We start from the raw sequence: 18,145 nt of genomic DNA on the forward strand, positions 1-18,145 counted from the left end.
TAAGCGTTGAAGAATCTGTTTCGTACCGAGGGTGAATAGTGCAACAGGTTGCAATACGTGCAAAGTAAGGGATGCAGTTGCGATGCCATCCAGAAACGACATTTCGACAACAACATTGTTTTTTTAATAATTCAGACAAAAGAAAAGGATGCAATAATCAGGGAATTCAATCAGCACAACCAAAACCCAGAACCCTTTGATCTATATGGGTTGTCCTTTCAGAAGCAGCATATTGTTGTGCACTTTAATTTAAACCTGGCTGCCGGCGATTATTTCCTAGGGCCGTCACTAATTAATTTCTCTCCATCAAATTGAAAAAAACGAAAGAGGATGATGGCTTCATGGAGTATGAGCTTGTAAACCCCTTATTCCAGTCGCTAACTGTGATGAACGGCTGGGCAGAAATCCTTGACTTTCCTTGACATCGAGTGAAAGAAAAACGTTTACAAAATGACAAGTGACATCCATCATGTCCTCTCTTAACCTGATATCAGCAAAGGTCACGGGAATCATTGACTTGTCTGCCTGTGCCGCACGGCTCCTCAACCACGTGCCACATCACCCAACACCCCCCCCCCCCCCCCAAAAAAAACATAGCTCTGACGGGGGCCGTAGCCGGGGTCAGATAGGGCGGTCCGGGAGGGTGGGGGGGGGGGGGGGGTTCAGTTATGTTGGGCCTAACTGTGACTGTTGATTGTCTAATATCTAATGGCTGGTCTGGGGAGGATCGCGGTGGTTGCGGTGTGAGGGAGAGCTTGTTGTCTGTATGTTTGTAATGATTTGTAATAACAAAAAATTTGTTTTTTGTTGTGCGGTCCCCTCGAATACGAGATGGTTCGTCTCAAGGGGTTTCCTCTGAATGAATTGAATTGGGAAGGGGGGGGGGGGGGGGGGGCGGTGGGTTGTGCTCGGCTCGCGCACAAACAAACATCACACACACACACACACACACACACGCTCGCGCGAGGCGGACATGAAGTAACAAGCCTCTTGACTGAGGCTATACCATTTAGGTTCGAGGTGTTTTATTTATCTCTGTGAAAAATGTCCTCGGTTGGAGCTCCATGACCTCATCGCTGGCTACGGATAGCATGCTGACCTCTGACCTCTGGTGCACCCCCCCCCCCCCCCCTCCCTGCTTCCCCCCTCCTTCAGGTGTGGTGTCTGGGGCCCGCGGAGAGGGGGGGCCAGATCAACCGCACGGTGGACGGGGCGGTGCTGTCCATACTGCTGACCGGGCTGCTGCCCGGGGTCCGCTACAGTGTCATGGTGGCCTCCGTCACGGCCCTGGGCGAGGGGCCCCACAGCCCGCCGGTGGACCTGCTCCTCAGTGAGTCAGCCCAGCCCCCCCCCCCCCCCCCCCCCCACGCCGCAGGGCTGTAGGGGGGCTTCAGGTCACATCGTCAGTGTGTCAGTGCAGAACGGCTCTGTTGTGTGTTAGAATAGCGCGCTGTTTGGAGCTTTGTTATCACAATGTGTGGATGAATGCAGTGTGATGTGTGGCTGTGTTAAATGGGCGGGGGGGGGGATGTTTGACCACTGACCCAAAGGAAGAAGAGTTCAAACCTCGCTATGTGCTGACCCCCCCCTACCCCCCCGGACTGAGATTTGTGTTGGATAAAAGCGTCTGCAAAATGGCTGAACGCACAAAGATATTTCATTGTAGTTTGTAAAACCAACATTTCATATGAATTCAATTCAATCGACGCTCACAGCCACCATCGCTGGCACTTAATGTACGCACTTATTATATGTTGTACTTCCTTGCACTTAAAAATAGTTTTAAAAAAAGAGCATTGTGTAGCATCTTGTCCTAGCTGTCTTTGTTGTATACGGGGAATGGGTTAAATTAGCAATTGTAAGTGCTTTACATTTAGGGCTGAATGCCCTAAATATAAATGTAAATCTCAAACAAAATGGCGATCCCGGTTTGCTCTGACAACTCCCCCTTGTCTCTCCCTCCTTTCCTCCCTCCTCTTCCTCCTCTGCCCTCCTCTCCTCCCTCCTCTTCCTCCTCTGCCCTCCTCTCCTCCCTCCTCTCCCTCCTCTCCTTCCTCCTCTGCCCTCCTCTCCCTCCTCTCCTCCCTCCTCTCCCTCCTCTCTCTCCTCTCCTCCCTCCTCTGCCCTCCTCTGCCCTCCTCTCCCTCCTCTCCTCCCTCCTCTCCCTCCTCTCTCTCCTCTCCTCCCTCCTCTGCCCTCCTCTCCCTCTTCTCCTCCCTCCTCTCCCTCCTCTCCCTCCTCTCCTCCCTCCTCTGCCCTCCTCTGCCCTCCTCTCCCTCCTCTCCTCCCTCCTCTGCCCTCCTCTCCTCCCTCCTCTCCCTCCTCTCCTCCCTCCTCTCCCTCCTCTCCCTCCTCTCCCTCCTCTCCTCCCTCCTCTGCCCTCCTCTCCCTCCTCTCCCTCCTCTCCTCCCTCCTCTCCTCCCTCCTCTGCCCTCCTCTCCCTCCTCTCCTCCCTCCTCTCCCTCCTCTCACTCCTCTCCTCCCTCCTCTCCTCCCTCCTCTGCCCTCCTCTCCCTCCTCTCCTCCCTCCTCTCCCTCCTCTCACTCCTCTCCTCCCTCCTCTCCTCCCTCCTCTCCCCAGGTGCTCCGGGGTCCGACCGGCCCTCGGCCCCGGGGGAGACGCAGCGGGTAGGGCCGGGCCTGGGGGAGCAGATCACGGGGGTGGTGCGTCAGCCGGCCTTCATGGCGGGGCTGGGGGTGGCGTCCTGGGCCGTGCTGATGGGGTTCAGCGGCTGGCTGTACTGCCGCCACCGGCGGAGGAAGCAGCTGGGCCACTACACCACCTCCTTCGCCTACACCCCTGCAGGTGGGGGCGGTTCGGTGTGGGGGGCGGGGTGTGAAGGGAGCTAGACAGGGGTTTTAGCAGTAGGGCGGTGTGTTCTTTTGGTTTTGTGTGTAGCAGTGGATCTGATTCAGTCGTTCCATCGTGGGTCTTCAGCGTTTCCTTTCTTTATTTTGTTGTCATTGTTTTTGTGTTGTTTTTGCAGCCTTGACTGATTACATGAGTAAGGAGAAAAAAAAAATAAGGGAAATGATGTGTTTAAGTGTATTACTCATTTTAATGAAAGATACGTCTGCTCTCAGAACTGCAGACTCAAACAGTGGCTCAGCGTGCATTTAGGTCACCAGCATACTCTGAAATCTGAAATCTGCCTACTTAATAATTAAATCCCAGTTGGGACAGACAGACTTGCTCATTGTGGCCGTGAGAGGAAGAGCTGCTTTTGAAGATACACAACCAGACTTAAAACAGACACTTTGTTCCCTCCTCTGTCCTTCCAGTCGGCTTTCCTCATGGAGAAGGTTCTGGAATCATCAACGGAGGGTACGGTTTCCCATCTGGCTGGATAAATCAACATTACATATGTTGCATTATACTGTTATGTGTAATGATACATATTACACATAATATAACTGTTACACAACAATTAAACAAATAACTGACACAATAGAACAGTGGGACAGTTACACATAATAGAACAGTTGCACATAATATAACTGTTACGCAACAGTAACACATAATCAAACAGTTACACAACAGTAACACATAATCGAACAGTTACACAACAGTAACACATAATCGAACAGTTACACAACAGTTAAACATAAATAGAACAGTTACACAACAGTTAAACATAAATAGAACAGTTACACAACAGTTCAACATAATATTACAGTTACACAACAGTTCAACATAATATTACAGGTACACAACAGTTAAACATACTGAACAGTTACACAACAGCACATCACACTTCACATGAAAAATGTGTCCTCTGTTCCCTTGTTGTTTGTTTCCAGGCCAGGCATGTTGGGATCAAACGTGGGCACCTACCCCTGGCTGGCAGAGTCCTGGCACGCCTCGAATCTAAGCCAGCAGAGCAAAGAGTCCGTCTACCCGTGCTCCAGCAAGCTGGGGCCCCCAGATAGATACTTCACCGGTAAACAAACAAAAACCAAAACAACGAGTATGTGAATCGATGGTTATGAAGTGAGCCGTGATTACGGCGAGCGATGCACACGGCGGGGGATGATTGCGTTGATCATGTTGTCGGTTACGCCATTAAAAAAGGGATTCGTTCCACCGCACAAAGAGTCAAAAGACAACATTCAAATAACTATATAGAACCGCTACTAATACAGACAATACAACAAAGAACACAACAAATAACAAACACGAAAATACACACAAAAACTGCAAACACAAAATGAATCACAAACAAGGCGTTCATTTCCTACCGGGACTTCCTCCCCGTGGCAGGAAACGGGCATCATGAGGTGAAGGATAGTTTGGATATGTACACACCTAGACGGTAGGTACGGGGGGGGTGACTCACTGCCCCACACCTGACCCTCCTCTCCCCCGCAGGAGGACTCCACAACTTCCCCAGCGCCCAGTCGGAGAAGTACAGCTCCAAGTCCAGCGACAGCCCCATCTACAGCACCATCAACACGGCGGCGGAGGAGGACCTGCTCACCTACTACGACACCTACTCCAGCGTGCCCTACTCCCTGGGCCCCGACCCCTACGCCAGCACCCCGGCCCTGACCCACAGCAGCCTGGCCGGGCTGGAGCAGGGCCTGGACCAGTGGACCATCCAGTCCGGCCAGTCCGGGTCCGAGTACGCCAAGCTCCAGTACTCCCGGACCACCAGCGGTGGGTTCTGTCAGAGGGGTTGATCACGTGACTCTGGATCACATGGGGGTTGAAGATATACCGGGATGTGCTTTATTGAGTACTAGCTTTGTTGAAAACGGGGAACGGGTTAACCTAATAATTCTTAGTGCATGGCACTTGGCTCTATGAACATTACCTTACTGCACTGACATATATTGTTGTTTCTCTTTCTTCTGCCAAATGTACTTATTGTATCAAATGGATGAAAGCGTCTGCTAAATGCCCTCAATGTAAATGTAAAAGTCTTGATCCCTGATGGGAAATGTGAGTTTGACAGCGGAAACAACTGGACAGTAGTACTCATCTGAACGGTGTGTCTGTATACACCATAAGAGTAGTAGGCATGTAGCTGCAAAGATAAATGTAAACATGATCGACGTTTGACTGGTCTTTATTAAACTCCTCACGCCAATGGCCTCCGTGGTTGTGGGCCTTGTGTTGTGGCTTGACGTGGGTGGTGTTTTTTCTGTCCTCTCTCAGCCAAAAAGTTGAAGCAGCGTTCCAGTAGGCCGTCCAAGCCTGCTACTCTGAACTGGGTGGATGTGCTGTCACAGCCGCTCCCCTCGAACAGAGACCTGGGCCAAGGCAAGATGAACCAGCAGGACTGTCTCAGGTAACCACAGCCATTGTCAAGCCCACACATTGTCCCAAAGAGGGCGGTGGAGTTAGAGACAGGGGAAGACTGCCCTCCATCCTGAACACAGCCTCTGTCTTGGTGCTTATGGCCTGGGGGTAATTATGACATTAAAAGCTTCTGCTCTGTTTGCTTCAAGAGGAACTTCACCTCCATGACACAATGAATTAATCCTGATGGATAGGAGATCTGCCTAATCACACTGATAATGACGCTGTCAAACTACGGTTTAGCACATTGTGCGCGTGTGTGTTTGTGTGCGCGCGTGTTTGTGTCGATGTGGTGGCGATTGTGGAGAGAGGGGTCTGGTTGGATCTGCGTCTCCAGGCTGTGTGTATGTGTCTGCGAGTGTGTGTCTGCAGGTGTGTTTATGCGGGTGTGTGTCGACAGAATGGGTTTGGGTCTGTAGGTGTGGGTCTTCAGGTCGTGTGTGTCTCTGCAGGCCGTGTGTGTGTATGTCTGGATGTGTGTCTGCAGGCTCTGTGTGTGTGTATGTCTGGATGTGTGTCTGCAGGCTCTGTGTGTGTGTATGTCTGGATGTGTGTCTGCAAGCTCTGTCTGTGTGTATGTCGTAGGGCGTGTGTGTAGGTCTGGCTGGGTGTATGTATGTCATGGGGGGGGGTGTGTGTATGTCCTGGTAGGAACTCGTTGGTTGGGGTTACAGAAGGAAACGTCTGCTCTAACGAGGCATGACGGATCAGATGGTGGGCCTTACGGGGCCGCTATGGGGGCGTGGCGGGGCTGTTCTGTAGTGGGGGTCCGCCTTATATAATGACATCAGCCGCCCCTCTGACAGCCCCCATTAGTATTGAGCCTCTTAGTTTAAAAGGCCAGGACGGACCTGAAGAAGACAGAGAGGTTGATCTCCACCTCCGGTACCCTTTTACACCAAGATGTGTGAAAGGTTTTGTATTTCAAATTCCCTGTAATAAAATTCCCTTAATTATTCAGTGTTTGTTTGTTTGTTAATAATGTAATTCACGAACATTGCTATCAAAGTAAAAAGTTGAGTTAAATCCTGCGATATATTCTTTAGATGATGCATCTGAACAGCCGGTGTAACACCTCTCTCTCTCTCTCACTCTCCCTCTCTGCCTCTCCTCTTCCTCTCTCTCTCTCCCTCTCTTTCTCTACCTCTCTCTCTCTCTCTCTCCATCTTTCTCTCTCCCCCTCCCCCTCTCTCTGTCTCTCTCTCTGCCTCTCCTCCTCCTCTCTCTCTCTCCCTCTCTCTCTCTCCCCCTCTCTCTCTCTCTCTCTCTCTCTCTCTCTCTCTCTCCTCCTCTCCTCTCCCCTCCTCCTCCTCAGCACTGACGAAGACGAGGAGGACTGGTGCCCCCCGCTCCCTGCCCGTACCTACCTGATGGACGAGGAGCTGGCCATGAGCCTGCAGCAGTCTGTGGCCTCTCCCTCGCCCTCCCCCTCGCTGTCGCCCTCGCTGTCCCCGTCGCCGCCCTCCCCTTTCCCTCCGCAACGCCGTCGGCCTGGCGACCATCCCCCCCGGCAACGGCCCCTGGATCTCCTGGCGGCGCACCACCCTTCCTCCTCCGCCGCCACCGCCTCCGTCACCCAGTCCAACCCCGACCTGTTCTCCCCCAAGGAGGTGCTGCCGGGCGTGGGCGAGCTGTACCACACCCTGCGCTGGCCTGGAGACGCAGCGGGGGCGGCGGACGCAGGGAGAGGTACTGTATAATTCAGCAGCAGCAGCGCATGGCTAAGTGAGGCAGCGCCTCCCCCAGCCCCACAACCCCCAACCCCCAACCCCCAACCCGGTCCCCACCACAAGGGATTTCCCAAAAGTTTAGTGCACTGCCAACCCACGCCATGCATAATTCATGGCTCCGATGTGACCTAAGAAGAGAGCATATTCTCGCATGGAGCATACATAGGATTCCATTTGTTTTAGTCCACCCCCCCCCCCGTCCCCCCCCCCCCCCTCGAGGAGGATGGAGGATGACATCATGTGTTCCTTACCGTCAGGACAATCTTCTCTCCTCACTGCAGAGTTCAACCCAGCAGTCCAGGCGCATAAATCTAGACCCAAGAAGAAGCCCTCTAGGGATGGACAGCAGCAACCGAGGAGAGAGGTACACATCCAAGCAGGTAATACACACGCACACACACGCACGCACACACATGCACGCACGCACGTGCCCACGCACAAACGCGCACACACACACACACACACACACACACACACACACACACACACACACACACTTTCTCCAGAATCAGTATCCCGACTCAAGCAGTAAGAAACACTGAATACACAACATGATATTTATTTTTGCTTGTAAGCCAGGATTCCATTGCTAATTCATATTCACATAGACCAGACCACTCCTAGCCACTACAGTGATGGCTACCTCGCTTGCTCCCTGGTCCGCACACACAGTTTCTGGAGTATGCAGATCTACGTTAACCACAGTGTACTCTGCTACAGTTTCTGCAGTATGCAGATCTACGTTAACCACAGTGTACTCTGCTACAGTTTCTGGAGTATGCGAATCTACGTTAACCACAGTGTACTCTGCTACAGTTTCTGGAGTATGCGAATCTACGTTAACCACAGTGTACTCTGCTCCAGTTTCTGGAGTATGCAGATCTACGTTAACCACAGTGTACTCTGCTCCGAGTTGCTAACGCTTCCGTCCATCCGCTGTCCATGCAGATCTCCCGCCTCCGCCCGCCCCCCCTCCCACAGCGCAGCTCTTGCCGGACGCGCCGGGCTGTGGCGGCGGCCGAGCGACGGAGGGCGAGCGAACGCAGGCGGGCGGGGCGTCGCCCGCCACCCAGAGGAGGCGCGGGTTGGTCTCGCCCCAGAAGAGAGGGCCCTCCAAGTGGCTGGCGCAGGGTACGTCAACACAGGCAACACGCTGCAACTTTTATGGGATGACTCTTACTGCCAGACCCCCCCCCCGTCTGTGGACCGCAGTGCGCTCGGCCGGCTGGGGGGGGAAGTGGCAGCATTTCCGGGGATGAATTTTTTAGTTCGACTCACTTTTGTCGCACACAGAAGAGTCTTTTGAGTTTGACTCTTGAACTGGTCTGTCGCCTGGAGAGAGCAGTAGGGGGTTTCAGAGGGATCTGTGTGTGATGTGTGATGTGATACGTCTATAAATGGCTGTTGTTGTTATTTCTGCTGTCCTGAATTGTGATATATAATTCCATGTATCGATCGGTGTAGAAAACACCGTACATTATGAATTACATTACAGTTAATAGCATCTGAAGGAATTTAATGAACCAAATATGTAGCAATAGATTGCTATATTACTATTTCATACTACTATTTGATTCATTATCTTTCTACGTCAATGCATTAAATGATGTGTGTTTGACCTTCTTTAAATACCCATAGCCTCAATATTCAAGATTAGTGATTTTTTCTTTGTCCTCATTTACAGATGAGAATGTGATCCTATACGGTCAGTCCTGCGTCCTCCCCAAGGTCCAGTCCCCTGGCTACGGGTCCCTCGGCGGGGCCCCTATGCAGCCCTCCACCAGTCCAAGGGCCCCTGGCTGCGCCGAGAAGAGAAGAGATGAGGTGACGCTTCAGAACTGATCCGATACAAGAACACAACCGATGCAACTGACACAAGAATACAAATGTAGAATACAAATCGGTATATACTCAGTGTCGGCCCATACTCAAGTTCAGGAATCGGTATGGGGAAGGAAAAGATGGTATCGGAACATCTCTACCGACAACCCATTCAGAGTCATAGTCAAACAATGGCTTAAAAATATAAGTTTACAGTAAATATATGAATATTGCAACAGCAACACATTGTATATGTCATTTAAAGACACGCTATGAAGGCTACAATTTCAACATTGTACATAAGGTGAAATAATTTAGCTTTATATTACCACATTATCTTTTTTATTAATTAAATCTGGCCAAACAGTGAGAACAGTAATGTGCAGACATGAGTTAAGCATATCAGCGACATACATCAGTAACACACACACAGTCTAAGAGTAACATACAGCTACAGTCATCCTTATCACACGGGTCTATCTATCAGTAACACACAGGTCTATCTATCAGTAACACACAGGTCTATCTATCAGTAACACACGGGTCTATCTATCAGTAACACACGGGTCTATCTATCAGTAACACACAGGTCTATCTATCAGTAACACACAGGTCTATCTATCAGTAACACACGGGTCTATCTATCAGTAACACACAGATCTATCTATCAGTAACACACAGGTCTATCTATCAGTAACACACGGGTCTATCCATCAGTAACACACGGGTCTATCTATCAGTAACACACAGTAACAGTCGTCAGTAACACACAGTAACAGTCGTCAGTAACACACAGTAACAGTCGTCAGTAACACACAGTAGTGTCACACAGGCCAGCCTCCAGGCTCGCTGTCCCTGCTCTAATTACGGGCCTTGCTTGTTTTGCTTGCAGAACCTCATCTAAACAGAAACAGATTATGTGACTTCATGGGGCTCCTCTTCTATCCTCTCTGGCTGCTTTTTCGTGAAAACCCATCAGCCTGTTGCCATGGTACCCTGAGAGAAGCGGGAAGATGAAACGGAGGGAACACGCCATGGCTTGCCACCTGCCTTTTTTTACTCACTGCTGTTATTTATATTCAATTTTGGATTTGATAATTTATTCTATTTTTTTGTGTGTTTGTTTGTTTATTTATTTATTTACGTATTTATTTTAGCTCTGCCACTGCGTGTATATTAAAAACATCTTGCAATGTGTTGAAGATGTAATCGGATGTGGTACAAAAATGATAAATGACGAAGAAATACAGTATTTTTAGAAAAAATGGACAGAAGTAACTTTTACTATTGTACAGCAAGATTATTGAATGTAGCTTATGTTTGCTGTTTACTAATATGTATTTTTTTTTATGATAGATTAAAACATATGGAAAATGGAATAAGTTGCAAAGCGCCACTGTTTGCGTGTGTGTGTGTGGTTGCGTGTGTGTGTGTGTGTGTGTGTGTGTGTGTGTGTGTGCGTGTGTGTGCATAGGTTTGTGTGCCCCTGGGCACGCACATTTGTTTGCGTTTTTGTCTGTTAAAGTTTCTATTTGTGTGTAACTGTGTGCCGTGTCCTTCCGAATCACCAATGTGATAGTTCTGTCGAGATTTGTAAACTGTACAATAAAAGATTTGTTACAAAACCAACACATGTGTTGCTCACAGTGTCCTACTACTGCCGTAATGGTTTTCTCCAGACATAATGGTATTTATTATAGGTGGCATCTCACTGCTCTGGGGCCTTCAACTTCTCCACTATTGAAGACACTGCACATGGTTTCACAACGAGAGCAGAGGGCAACGTGAACACAGGATTCAACATATTCATTTATTTATGACATATAACTGAGTGGATGTGTGTTGCGTTGTGTTAAATCAGTCGCATCACCAACGGCACAGTAGAGATAAGAGTGAGGGGGGGAGGGGGAGAGGTTGGCGTGACATGCATCATCAGCAGCACTTGGTTTGAGCTGATTGAATAAGAATGTTCTTAGTTAATTATCCTGCTTTGTGACATCCAGTCCATGGTCAATTAATTACAGAATTACAGACGTTAATGTCACACGTTAGATTTGAACAGGTTTTAACTAAATGGCCACACACACATTAAAGGAGCTATTTGAATGTACAGTACTTAGTCATCAAATAAACGTGATTTGTCATCAGAGATCAAGGAAAATAAGAAAAACTAGCAACAACATTACTACAGCCATTTTCTCCTTTGAAATGTCTCTTCCAAGTCGGATGGCTTGTTTTAGATGTTGTGTTATAAATCACTATTCTACCAGGAGAACCCCGGGTTGCCAGATATTACACAAATTGTCACACAAACACATTGTGGAAGTAAGCAAGTCATCTGGATCGATTTTACTGGATTCTACCCAACCTTACAGCCTTATCCTCAAAAAAGTACAGAGCCATGCTCAAACACAGATATACCGTGGTGTTGCATTTAAAAGACGGGACAGCTGAAAGCCCAGAAGGATTTTAAGAAGGACGCCACATGAGCCGCTTTATAATTTTGCAAACCATAATTACATTGCAAACGTATATACGACTTAAAGTGCAGGATGTGTCACTGCTTGTCATTGTCAAAAAATAAAAATTGCTCCGAAGCAAAATATATTGCCCTCGGCTCGTCTTGCAATTGTTAAGTGTCCTCAGCGGTTTGAGTCTGGGGAGGAGAAAACTCTCCAATATAATAGATTTGGACTGCAGTATCCATTCTCTCAATGTTACATACTGCACCTCTAAAGTCCAACAGATGTTGGATTTAGCAGGTCAGATGTTACGGTTTGTACAATTATTTTTTTTTACTTTAACTGATGAATTATGTGTATCTTGCTTGACTCCCCCTGTAGAGTTGGAATATTATAGATGTTTTATATGGATGTTTAAGCATTTTTGTTATTAAAATGTCTCAGAAGTCATGGACAATTATGGGATAACCCTCAGAATGGGTAGCCATTGGCCAATGACCATGAATCCTACCAGGCAGAATGATAATGAAAAGCTAATGCACTTAATGCAATGCATGACTAAAAGGCTTATGCAATATACATGTGTGCTACTTGATCAAACACTGTGTATGTCAGTGTGTGTGTGTGTGTGTGTGTGTGTGTGTGTGTGTGTGTGTGTGTGTGTGTGTGTGTGTGTGTGTGTGTGTGTGTGTGTGTGTGTCTTTTGACAACCATTACATTGTTTGATCTCAAGATTACCAACTGGGACAATCCATAAACTAAATGCTCCCTATGCGCCCCACAATGAGATTATTAACGTGAGCACAATAATCTATTTGGAATGGGCTGGGGAGATGTATTTATTGATTTTAATTTAAAAGAAAGATGAACCTGGCCCTTGTTTTGTTTCAGTAAATAAGAGGACAAATGTTCCATAGGCCAACACTTTTCCTTTGTTGCTTTTCTTCATTTGCGACCCCATAGTTTATGGTTTATAGTGTATCTGTGCTGTCCCCGGTGTCCAGCGACGTGACATAGAGAGGGGTGAGGACGGATTTAGGAAATGAATAAAGCATGTTTACCATTGAAACAAAGCAATAGATCAACAAACCGCTATCTAACGGACAGATTTCATTTCCCGAGGGGGTTGCTGCGTCAAAGATGACTATGCCAGTGGACCAACCCAGTGACTGTATCCTTCCATCTGCGGCAGCAGAGATTAATGCGTGACAATCTGATAATCCTGGACCAGGCCGATGTGTTTTTCCCTGATAGAAAGGCGCCGCCTAGTGGTCATATGGAAGTACTACATTATTATTTAAACTCATGGAAATGTATGGCCAAAAGTGAATGTCCAAGGTCAGGCAGTCCTATGCTCTCCCTGGAGAAAATGTTCAAAGGTTTAAATGTTCCCAGTGTTATGATTGGTTTAATATTTATGTATAAAAAGAAAGTTATAAAACCCATTAGCAAATGCAATTAAAATATAATCCCAGGTCACAATTTATTATCATTTAAATTCTAAACGACTGTGATGATATGATCATACGCCTTGTTTGAACAGCATTGCTTTATTTAAAAATATAAAATGGCTGTGATAGCTCATTGGGAAGAAGACATAATGCACTACCATATTTACTATTCGGTCATATAGAAGCCACTTCAATCCAAAGCGATTTACATTGAATTCAAATACCTACTTTAATGAGCAGCCATGCCTACAGCTAGATCATGGCTATGAGGGATGGAACCAACAGTACAGCTGGAGGCCACCACGCCAGCCCGTTCTACTGTTCATGATAACTCAGGTTCTTACAAACTTTAAAAAAAGACACGGATTCACCAATAATTGTTTGGGGTAAATTAACAATTTATGTTATAATCGTTTCGCTATTTAGTGTTTTTCTGTTGTCATCGACTTGTTTTCAGTACAGCGTAACAGGTGATGTATTTCATCCAAAAAAATTCTGCAAATGTCCATCAAAGGTACATTTTTATTTTTGCTTTCACAAACATATCAAATTGAAATAAGCTAAATAAACGTTAGCAGCTTCGGCGTGGTGGAGGCCTATTGCACATCATCCGCTTAGCTGGAGGGGCCGTGCGGCGCTGTGAATCGAAAGCCATGTGTCATCACTATCATAGGGGACTTGCACAGCGCTTTAACAATTTTGTATTTTCAGCAAATTCCCTAAAAAACAAAACTGATCCCCTGTGATTGGCTGGGGCTCTGTGCGTGCCCCCCTTTGTCCCGGCAGGCTGTGTGTTCGCCCGGTTTCCTATGCCCAAACAAAACTTCTCCACCACCCCGAGGCAATACCGCGCTCCGCCGTGCGTTCACGACCCACGTCATTTAGGAGATTCTCACGTTTACCGTGAGATAACGAAATAAGGTAGACGGTCATTTTAAGATTTTTACGTGTGTGCCAAATTCTTGTGTGTCATCATTTTTGGACAAAACATTCTTACTGTGTCATTCTTTTAAATTATTATTTTATTTCATTTAGAACTAATTTAGTGGCCTAATGTGACCAGTTGGTTGTGCAATCTCTTTGCCTCCATCTTTGCCCCATCTAAACAGATAGGCCTATAGTGTGTTCTCTTTTTAATTCATGTCCTTCTATCATTTACTCGTGTTGTGGCAGGATGTACAGCTTCATGGGTGGAGGGCTGTTCTGTGCCGGCGTGGGGAACATACTCCTCATGATCTCCACGGCAACCGACTACTGGATGCAGTACCGTCACTCCAACAACTACATGCACCAGGGCCTCTGGCGATACTGTGTGCCAGGGAAATGCATGACACACACAGACAGCATCGGTAAGGAAGAGTGTGGCTGACTCTAAGTGTTAGGGGCGGCATGCGGCTCAGGAGGTAGAGGCGGTAGGTGCGGCGACCCCTGTCTGTATATCCTATAGAAAGGAATCATGATGGCAACCCACCATGACTCCCGAGGAGGCTCGACTTTCTTCTCTAGATGTACTATCAATAAATCCCTTGGCTTGTCCTTCCCAGAGTACTGTGTTCAGACCAGGCTTGGAGTGTCAGTCGAAACCAATGCCGTGGGGAGGTGATACCGCTGAGAAGGATTTTAACTGAAGAATTCAAAGTGATTTTGAATTCCAATCGAATGCTTACATACAATCACTCTGCTGTCTTTCTTATACATGTATTACCACTCCATGAGTCTCCTAGCGGCCATGTCAGTGCCATCTTGGTTCTAAACGATGGAGCTGAATGCGGGATTCGGACCCCGGCATCGGTCATCACCCTGCAAGTGGTTAGAACCAAGATGGTTAGAACCAGGGGAATACGGCCGATAGTATAGTAGGTCGAACGACAGCCATGACTTCTCCCTGTGCCGCTCCCATCCCACAGCTTACTGGGACGCTACCAGAGCCTTCATGATCCTCTCCGTGCTGGCGTGTTTCATCGGCCTGGTCATCGGCGTCATGGCCTTCATCCACTACTCCTCGTTCGACGGATTTGACAAGACCTTCGCAGCTGGCATCTTCTTCTTCATCTCATGTAAGCGATGATTCGCTGATCGTCGTCCATCAAAAAGTGAACCTCTCGGAACTGTAAACAGTGTCGTTGATGTTGATGGTGTGGATCTTGTTCGCAGGCTTCTTTGTACTGCTGGCGATGGCTGTATACACAGGGGTCACAGTGAACTACTTTGGGAAACGCTATGGAAACTGGCGATTTTCCTGGTCCTACATTATGGGCTGGGTGGCCGTGGTACTCACTTTCTTCTCAGGTGTGTGTGACAATTGCCGCTCTTGATCACTAGGAGGTGCTATAACCTCTTGTTCATGTTCTTGTTTGGTTGCCATTCAAATTTGTATCAGTATTGATTGTTTGTGTTATGTCATTACTTTTTATGTTAATCGTGTTATATGATCATTCTCAGGTATCTTCTACATGTGTGCCTACCGAATGCATGAATGCCCAAGGAACTCCAACTCGCGCTGAGCTGTCCCAAGACATTTCACCGTTCCTTCACTGGTCTTTTAAATTATGACATTAGGAGGAAGCATTTTCTTCTTGGACACACACGATTTGCTGTAATCTCGACCACTTAGAAATATGCTAAATAAATGAGAATAATAAAATATAATGGTTTGTCATCATTTTGGAAAAAGAGTTGAAAAATGTTAAAACACTATATAAAATCTGTCTTTGGTATCGGTCTTGTAACAGGAAGCATGTTTGTGATGTCATGAGCATCAAGGTCAAAGGTCACATAAATCCAACAGTTTAATTTGTATTTTATTTTGAAAAGCTACATAGAAGCTACGTTTAAGGGTACGTAAAGCACACAGTGTATGACAGTGATAAAAAATGTAATACAAATTCTGTAACTTCTAAAGTCTTAAGTGGTGGAGAGAACATTGAATTTGGCTTTGAATTAGTTCACATGTCCAGATCATGAACTTTTATTAGGGCAATTTTACATCAATTCCGTGCTTTTGTCTTGAAATATCCCAACTGTCTTTGGTTACATCCAAGGCTCATCCGACACAAAGCACAACATACTCTGAGCCTTGTCTGGATAAGGCTCAGAATACACCCATTGTTGTGGAAGTGCAATGAATGGAATGAAGGGAATATTAAGAAAAGGTTAAAGTTGCCCCTGTTTTCAACTCTCTGTGGTACGACTAAACAAAGGATTACATGGAAGAAGACACTGCAGTTGGAGACACAAACACAACACAGGTCATTTCATCGAGCGACCAGTGGGGGCTGTATGGCCAGCATGGATGAGACCAGCTGTAATGTCGGGGAGCCACGTCTGCGTATATTTAACTGTAAATAATTTGTTAAACTATAAATTGAGGCGATATCAGACACATACAAAACTACAACACATTACAAATGTACTACTAACCCTAACTTTAACAAATATTTGTTATTTGCATATAAATACGTGGCTTTTGGGATCTAACATTGTTGTATCTATCTATTTTGATTTCCCTTTTGTTTTCCTTCGGCACTTATAATTTATTTTATTTATTATATTTAATTATATTCCATTATTTATCATGAGGGCTATTTCTTCTGTGTTCTGGGTAGCTGAGCTAACTTCTCCTTGATTTAAACGCAGCAACCTCTCCATAGAGTGTTTGTTTTTGACTGTGTCTACTACCCGTCAGAGGCCAGTCTCGGGTACTACAACGCGTTCAAGCTTGTAGTTACACTTATTTTCCAATTGACAATTTATGTAGACAACATATGGATTGTTTAGCCATGTTATTGGATGAATTAGATGTGCAAAATTATGGTAAAATTATGTTGCATTGTGTACTGCGGTGTGTGTGTTCTAGTGGCATGTGGCACAGGCGGTAGAGTGAGTGGGCTGATCACCGGTAGGTTGCTAGTTCGATCCCCGGCTCCTCCTAGCTGAGTGTCAAGGTGTCACTGAGCAAGCAACCAATCCTAACTGCTCTCGAAGAGCTGTTTGTCGCCCTGCATCGTTGACACCGCCATTGGTGTGTGAATGTGTGCATGGATGGCGGAATGTTAGGCGCTATATGAACGCAGTCCATTTACTCTAACGGAGTAACAGACAACTTAGCATGTGCCAAGTGACCCTATGGGGCCTCACGTGACAGTAGTTTTCATTGTTCTCTTTTACCGCTGAACATCTGGAGACATGACTAATTAAAGTATTTACATATTTTAAATAACTTGGACAACCGGAGTTTGTTCACCTCAGTGGTTTGGTTAACGAAGAGGAGGAAGCAACCGAGGAAGACTTGAGCCGTCAAACAGAACACAGCTGAGTCAGACAGACTTGAAGAAACATGGATGCTTTATTGGTTCTCAAACTGCGGTACACGTACCACCAAAAGTAATATAATTGATATAAAAACATTATAATATCAAAATACTAGTACGAATGGAAATACATAAACCATAAGATCATTAAAATGGGGTTTAAAATAAGTTTAGCCTTTCCTGTAATATTTTGGTTCCAATATCAGTTTTTAGTTGGGTTGTAGCGCACACAAACATCCACGATTACAAGCTAAGCTGACGGCAAGATAAAAGCACTAAAATGATGAATGGTTCGAAAACACTGCGATCATGGCACTCAACGGGAACTAGTGAGGGCAGGAATATTATAATATTATAATATATAATATTATAATTATATTATATATAGGAATAATATAAGGTAACACTGATATTTGATAGGACAACCGGAATCTTTCCTTAGGGTATCAATAATCATAATAATGAAAAGATCCTTTCATTATTTTGCACAAAAGGGCCAAGGGAAGAACAATGAGATGTTTATCACTGGATTTAAAATCACAAAAGTGAAATGGTGTCATCAGAGGATTTACAAATCTGACCTTGGATTAATATCTACAGTCTAGCGGCAGACTGCTCAGATCTGGTGAACACGGGGTCTCGCTATCTTTCACCTCAAATTTGTTTCTACTGATCATGTTGGATGCAGGGATCTGTAAGTGTGTAATATGATTGTCGAAAGAAAAGAAACTCGGCCAGAACGAGTAAACTCTTTAAAATTGTTTCAAATTAACAACCTATCAAGTCATTCACTTGTGCAAATACGTTTTCATTTGTAAAATAACGAAACAGGAAAAAGGGCTTACTCCACCCCTTTATTTTTTGGCATCCGGCCCAGGATTTGTGCCATCTCCCCCCAGAAGTTATGCTGTAACATTGAATTGGATTGAACACTAAAATAATAATAATGAACTTAAATGACTGAGGGGGGCTCGGTGCCGTGTCTGTTGTTTGTTGATTATCGATAGTTCAGACTTGATTAGTCGTGGTGAACTAGGAGTGGCCCACTCCCCCACAGGGGTCAATGGAT

General features: G+C 46.2%; 2 protein-coding genes across 2 annotated transcripts in view; both read left to right on the forward strand.

Annotated features, from left to right (window-relative positions):
- The window catches only part of LOC311342392 (roundabout homolog 2-like), a gene marked incomplete at both ends in the record, with an annotated part of 26,135 nt that extends 17,261 nt beyond the window's left edge, over positions 1-8,874 (forward strand). The window contains 10 exons of the mRNA XM_084467232.1: positions 1,156-1,330; positions 2,582-2,806; positions 3,283-3,325; positions 3,802-3,941; positions 4,370-4,657; positions 5,159-5,291; positions 6,618-6,991; positions 7,314-7,412; positions 7,981-8,163; positions 8,717-8,874. Coding sequence (XP_084323358.1) covers positions 1,156-1,330; positions 2,582-2,806; positions 3,283-3,325; positions 3,802-3,941; positions 4,370-4,657; positions 5,159-5,291; positions 6,618-6,991; positions 7,314-7,412; positions 7,981-8,163; positions 8,717-8,874 — 1,818 coding nt within the window. The remainder of the gene's footprint in view (positions 1-1,155; positions 1,331-2,581; positions 2,807-3,282; positions 3,326-3,801; positions 3,942-4,369; positions 4,658-5,158; positions 5,292-6,617; positions 6,992-7,313; positions 7,413-7,980; positions 8,164-8,716) is intronic.
- A 5,066-nt stretch (positions 8,875-13,940) lies between these two features.
- Positions 13,941-15,270, forward strand: LOC311342126 (lens fiber membrane intrinsic protein-like; the record flags this gene model as incomplete). Its single annotated transcript, XM_084466963.1, has 4 exons — positions 13,941-14,115; positions 14,674-14,823; positions 14,921-15,055; positions 15,209-15,270. The coding sequence occupies 4 exons, from the start codon at positions 13,941-13,943 to the stop codon at positions 15,268-15,270; spliced, it is 522 nt and encodes a 173-aa protein (XP_084323089.1).
- Between the last annotated feature and the right edge of the window lie 2,875 nt (positions 15,271-18,145).

This window comes from Micromesistius poutassou (assembly GCF_964030765.1).
Source record: "Micromesistius poutassou genome assembly, chromosome: 4".
Taxonomy (NCBI): Eukaryota; Metazoa; Chordata; class Actinopteri; order Gadiformes; family Gadidae; genus Micromesistius; species Micromesistius poutassou.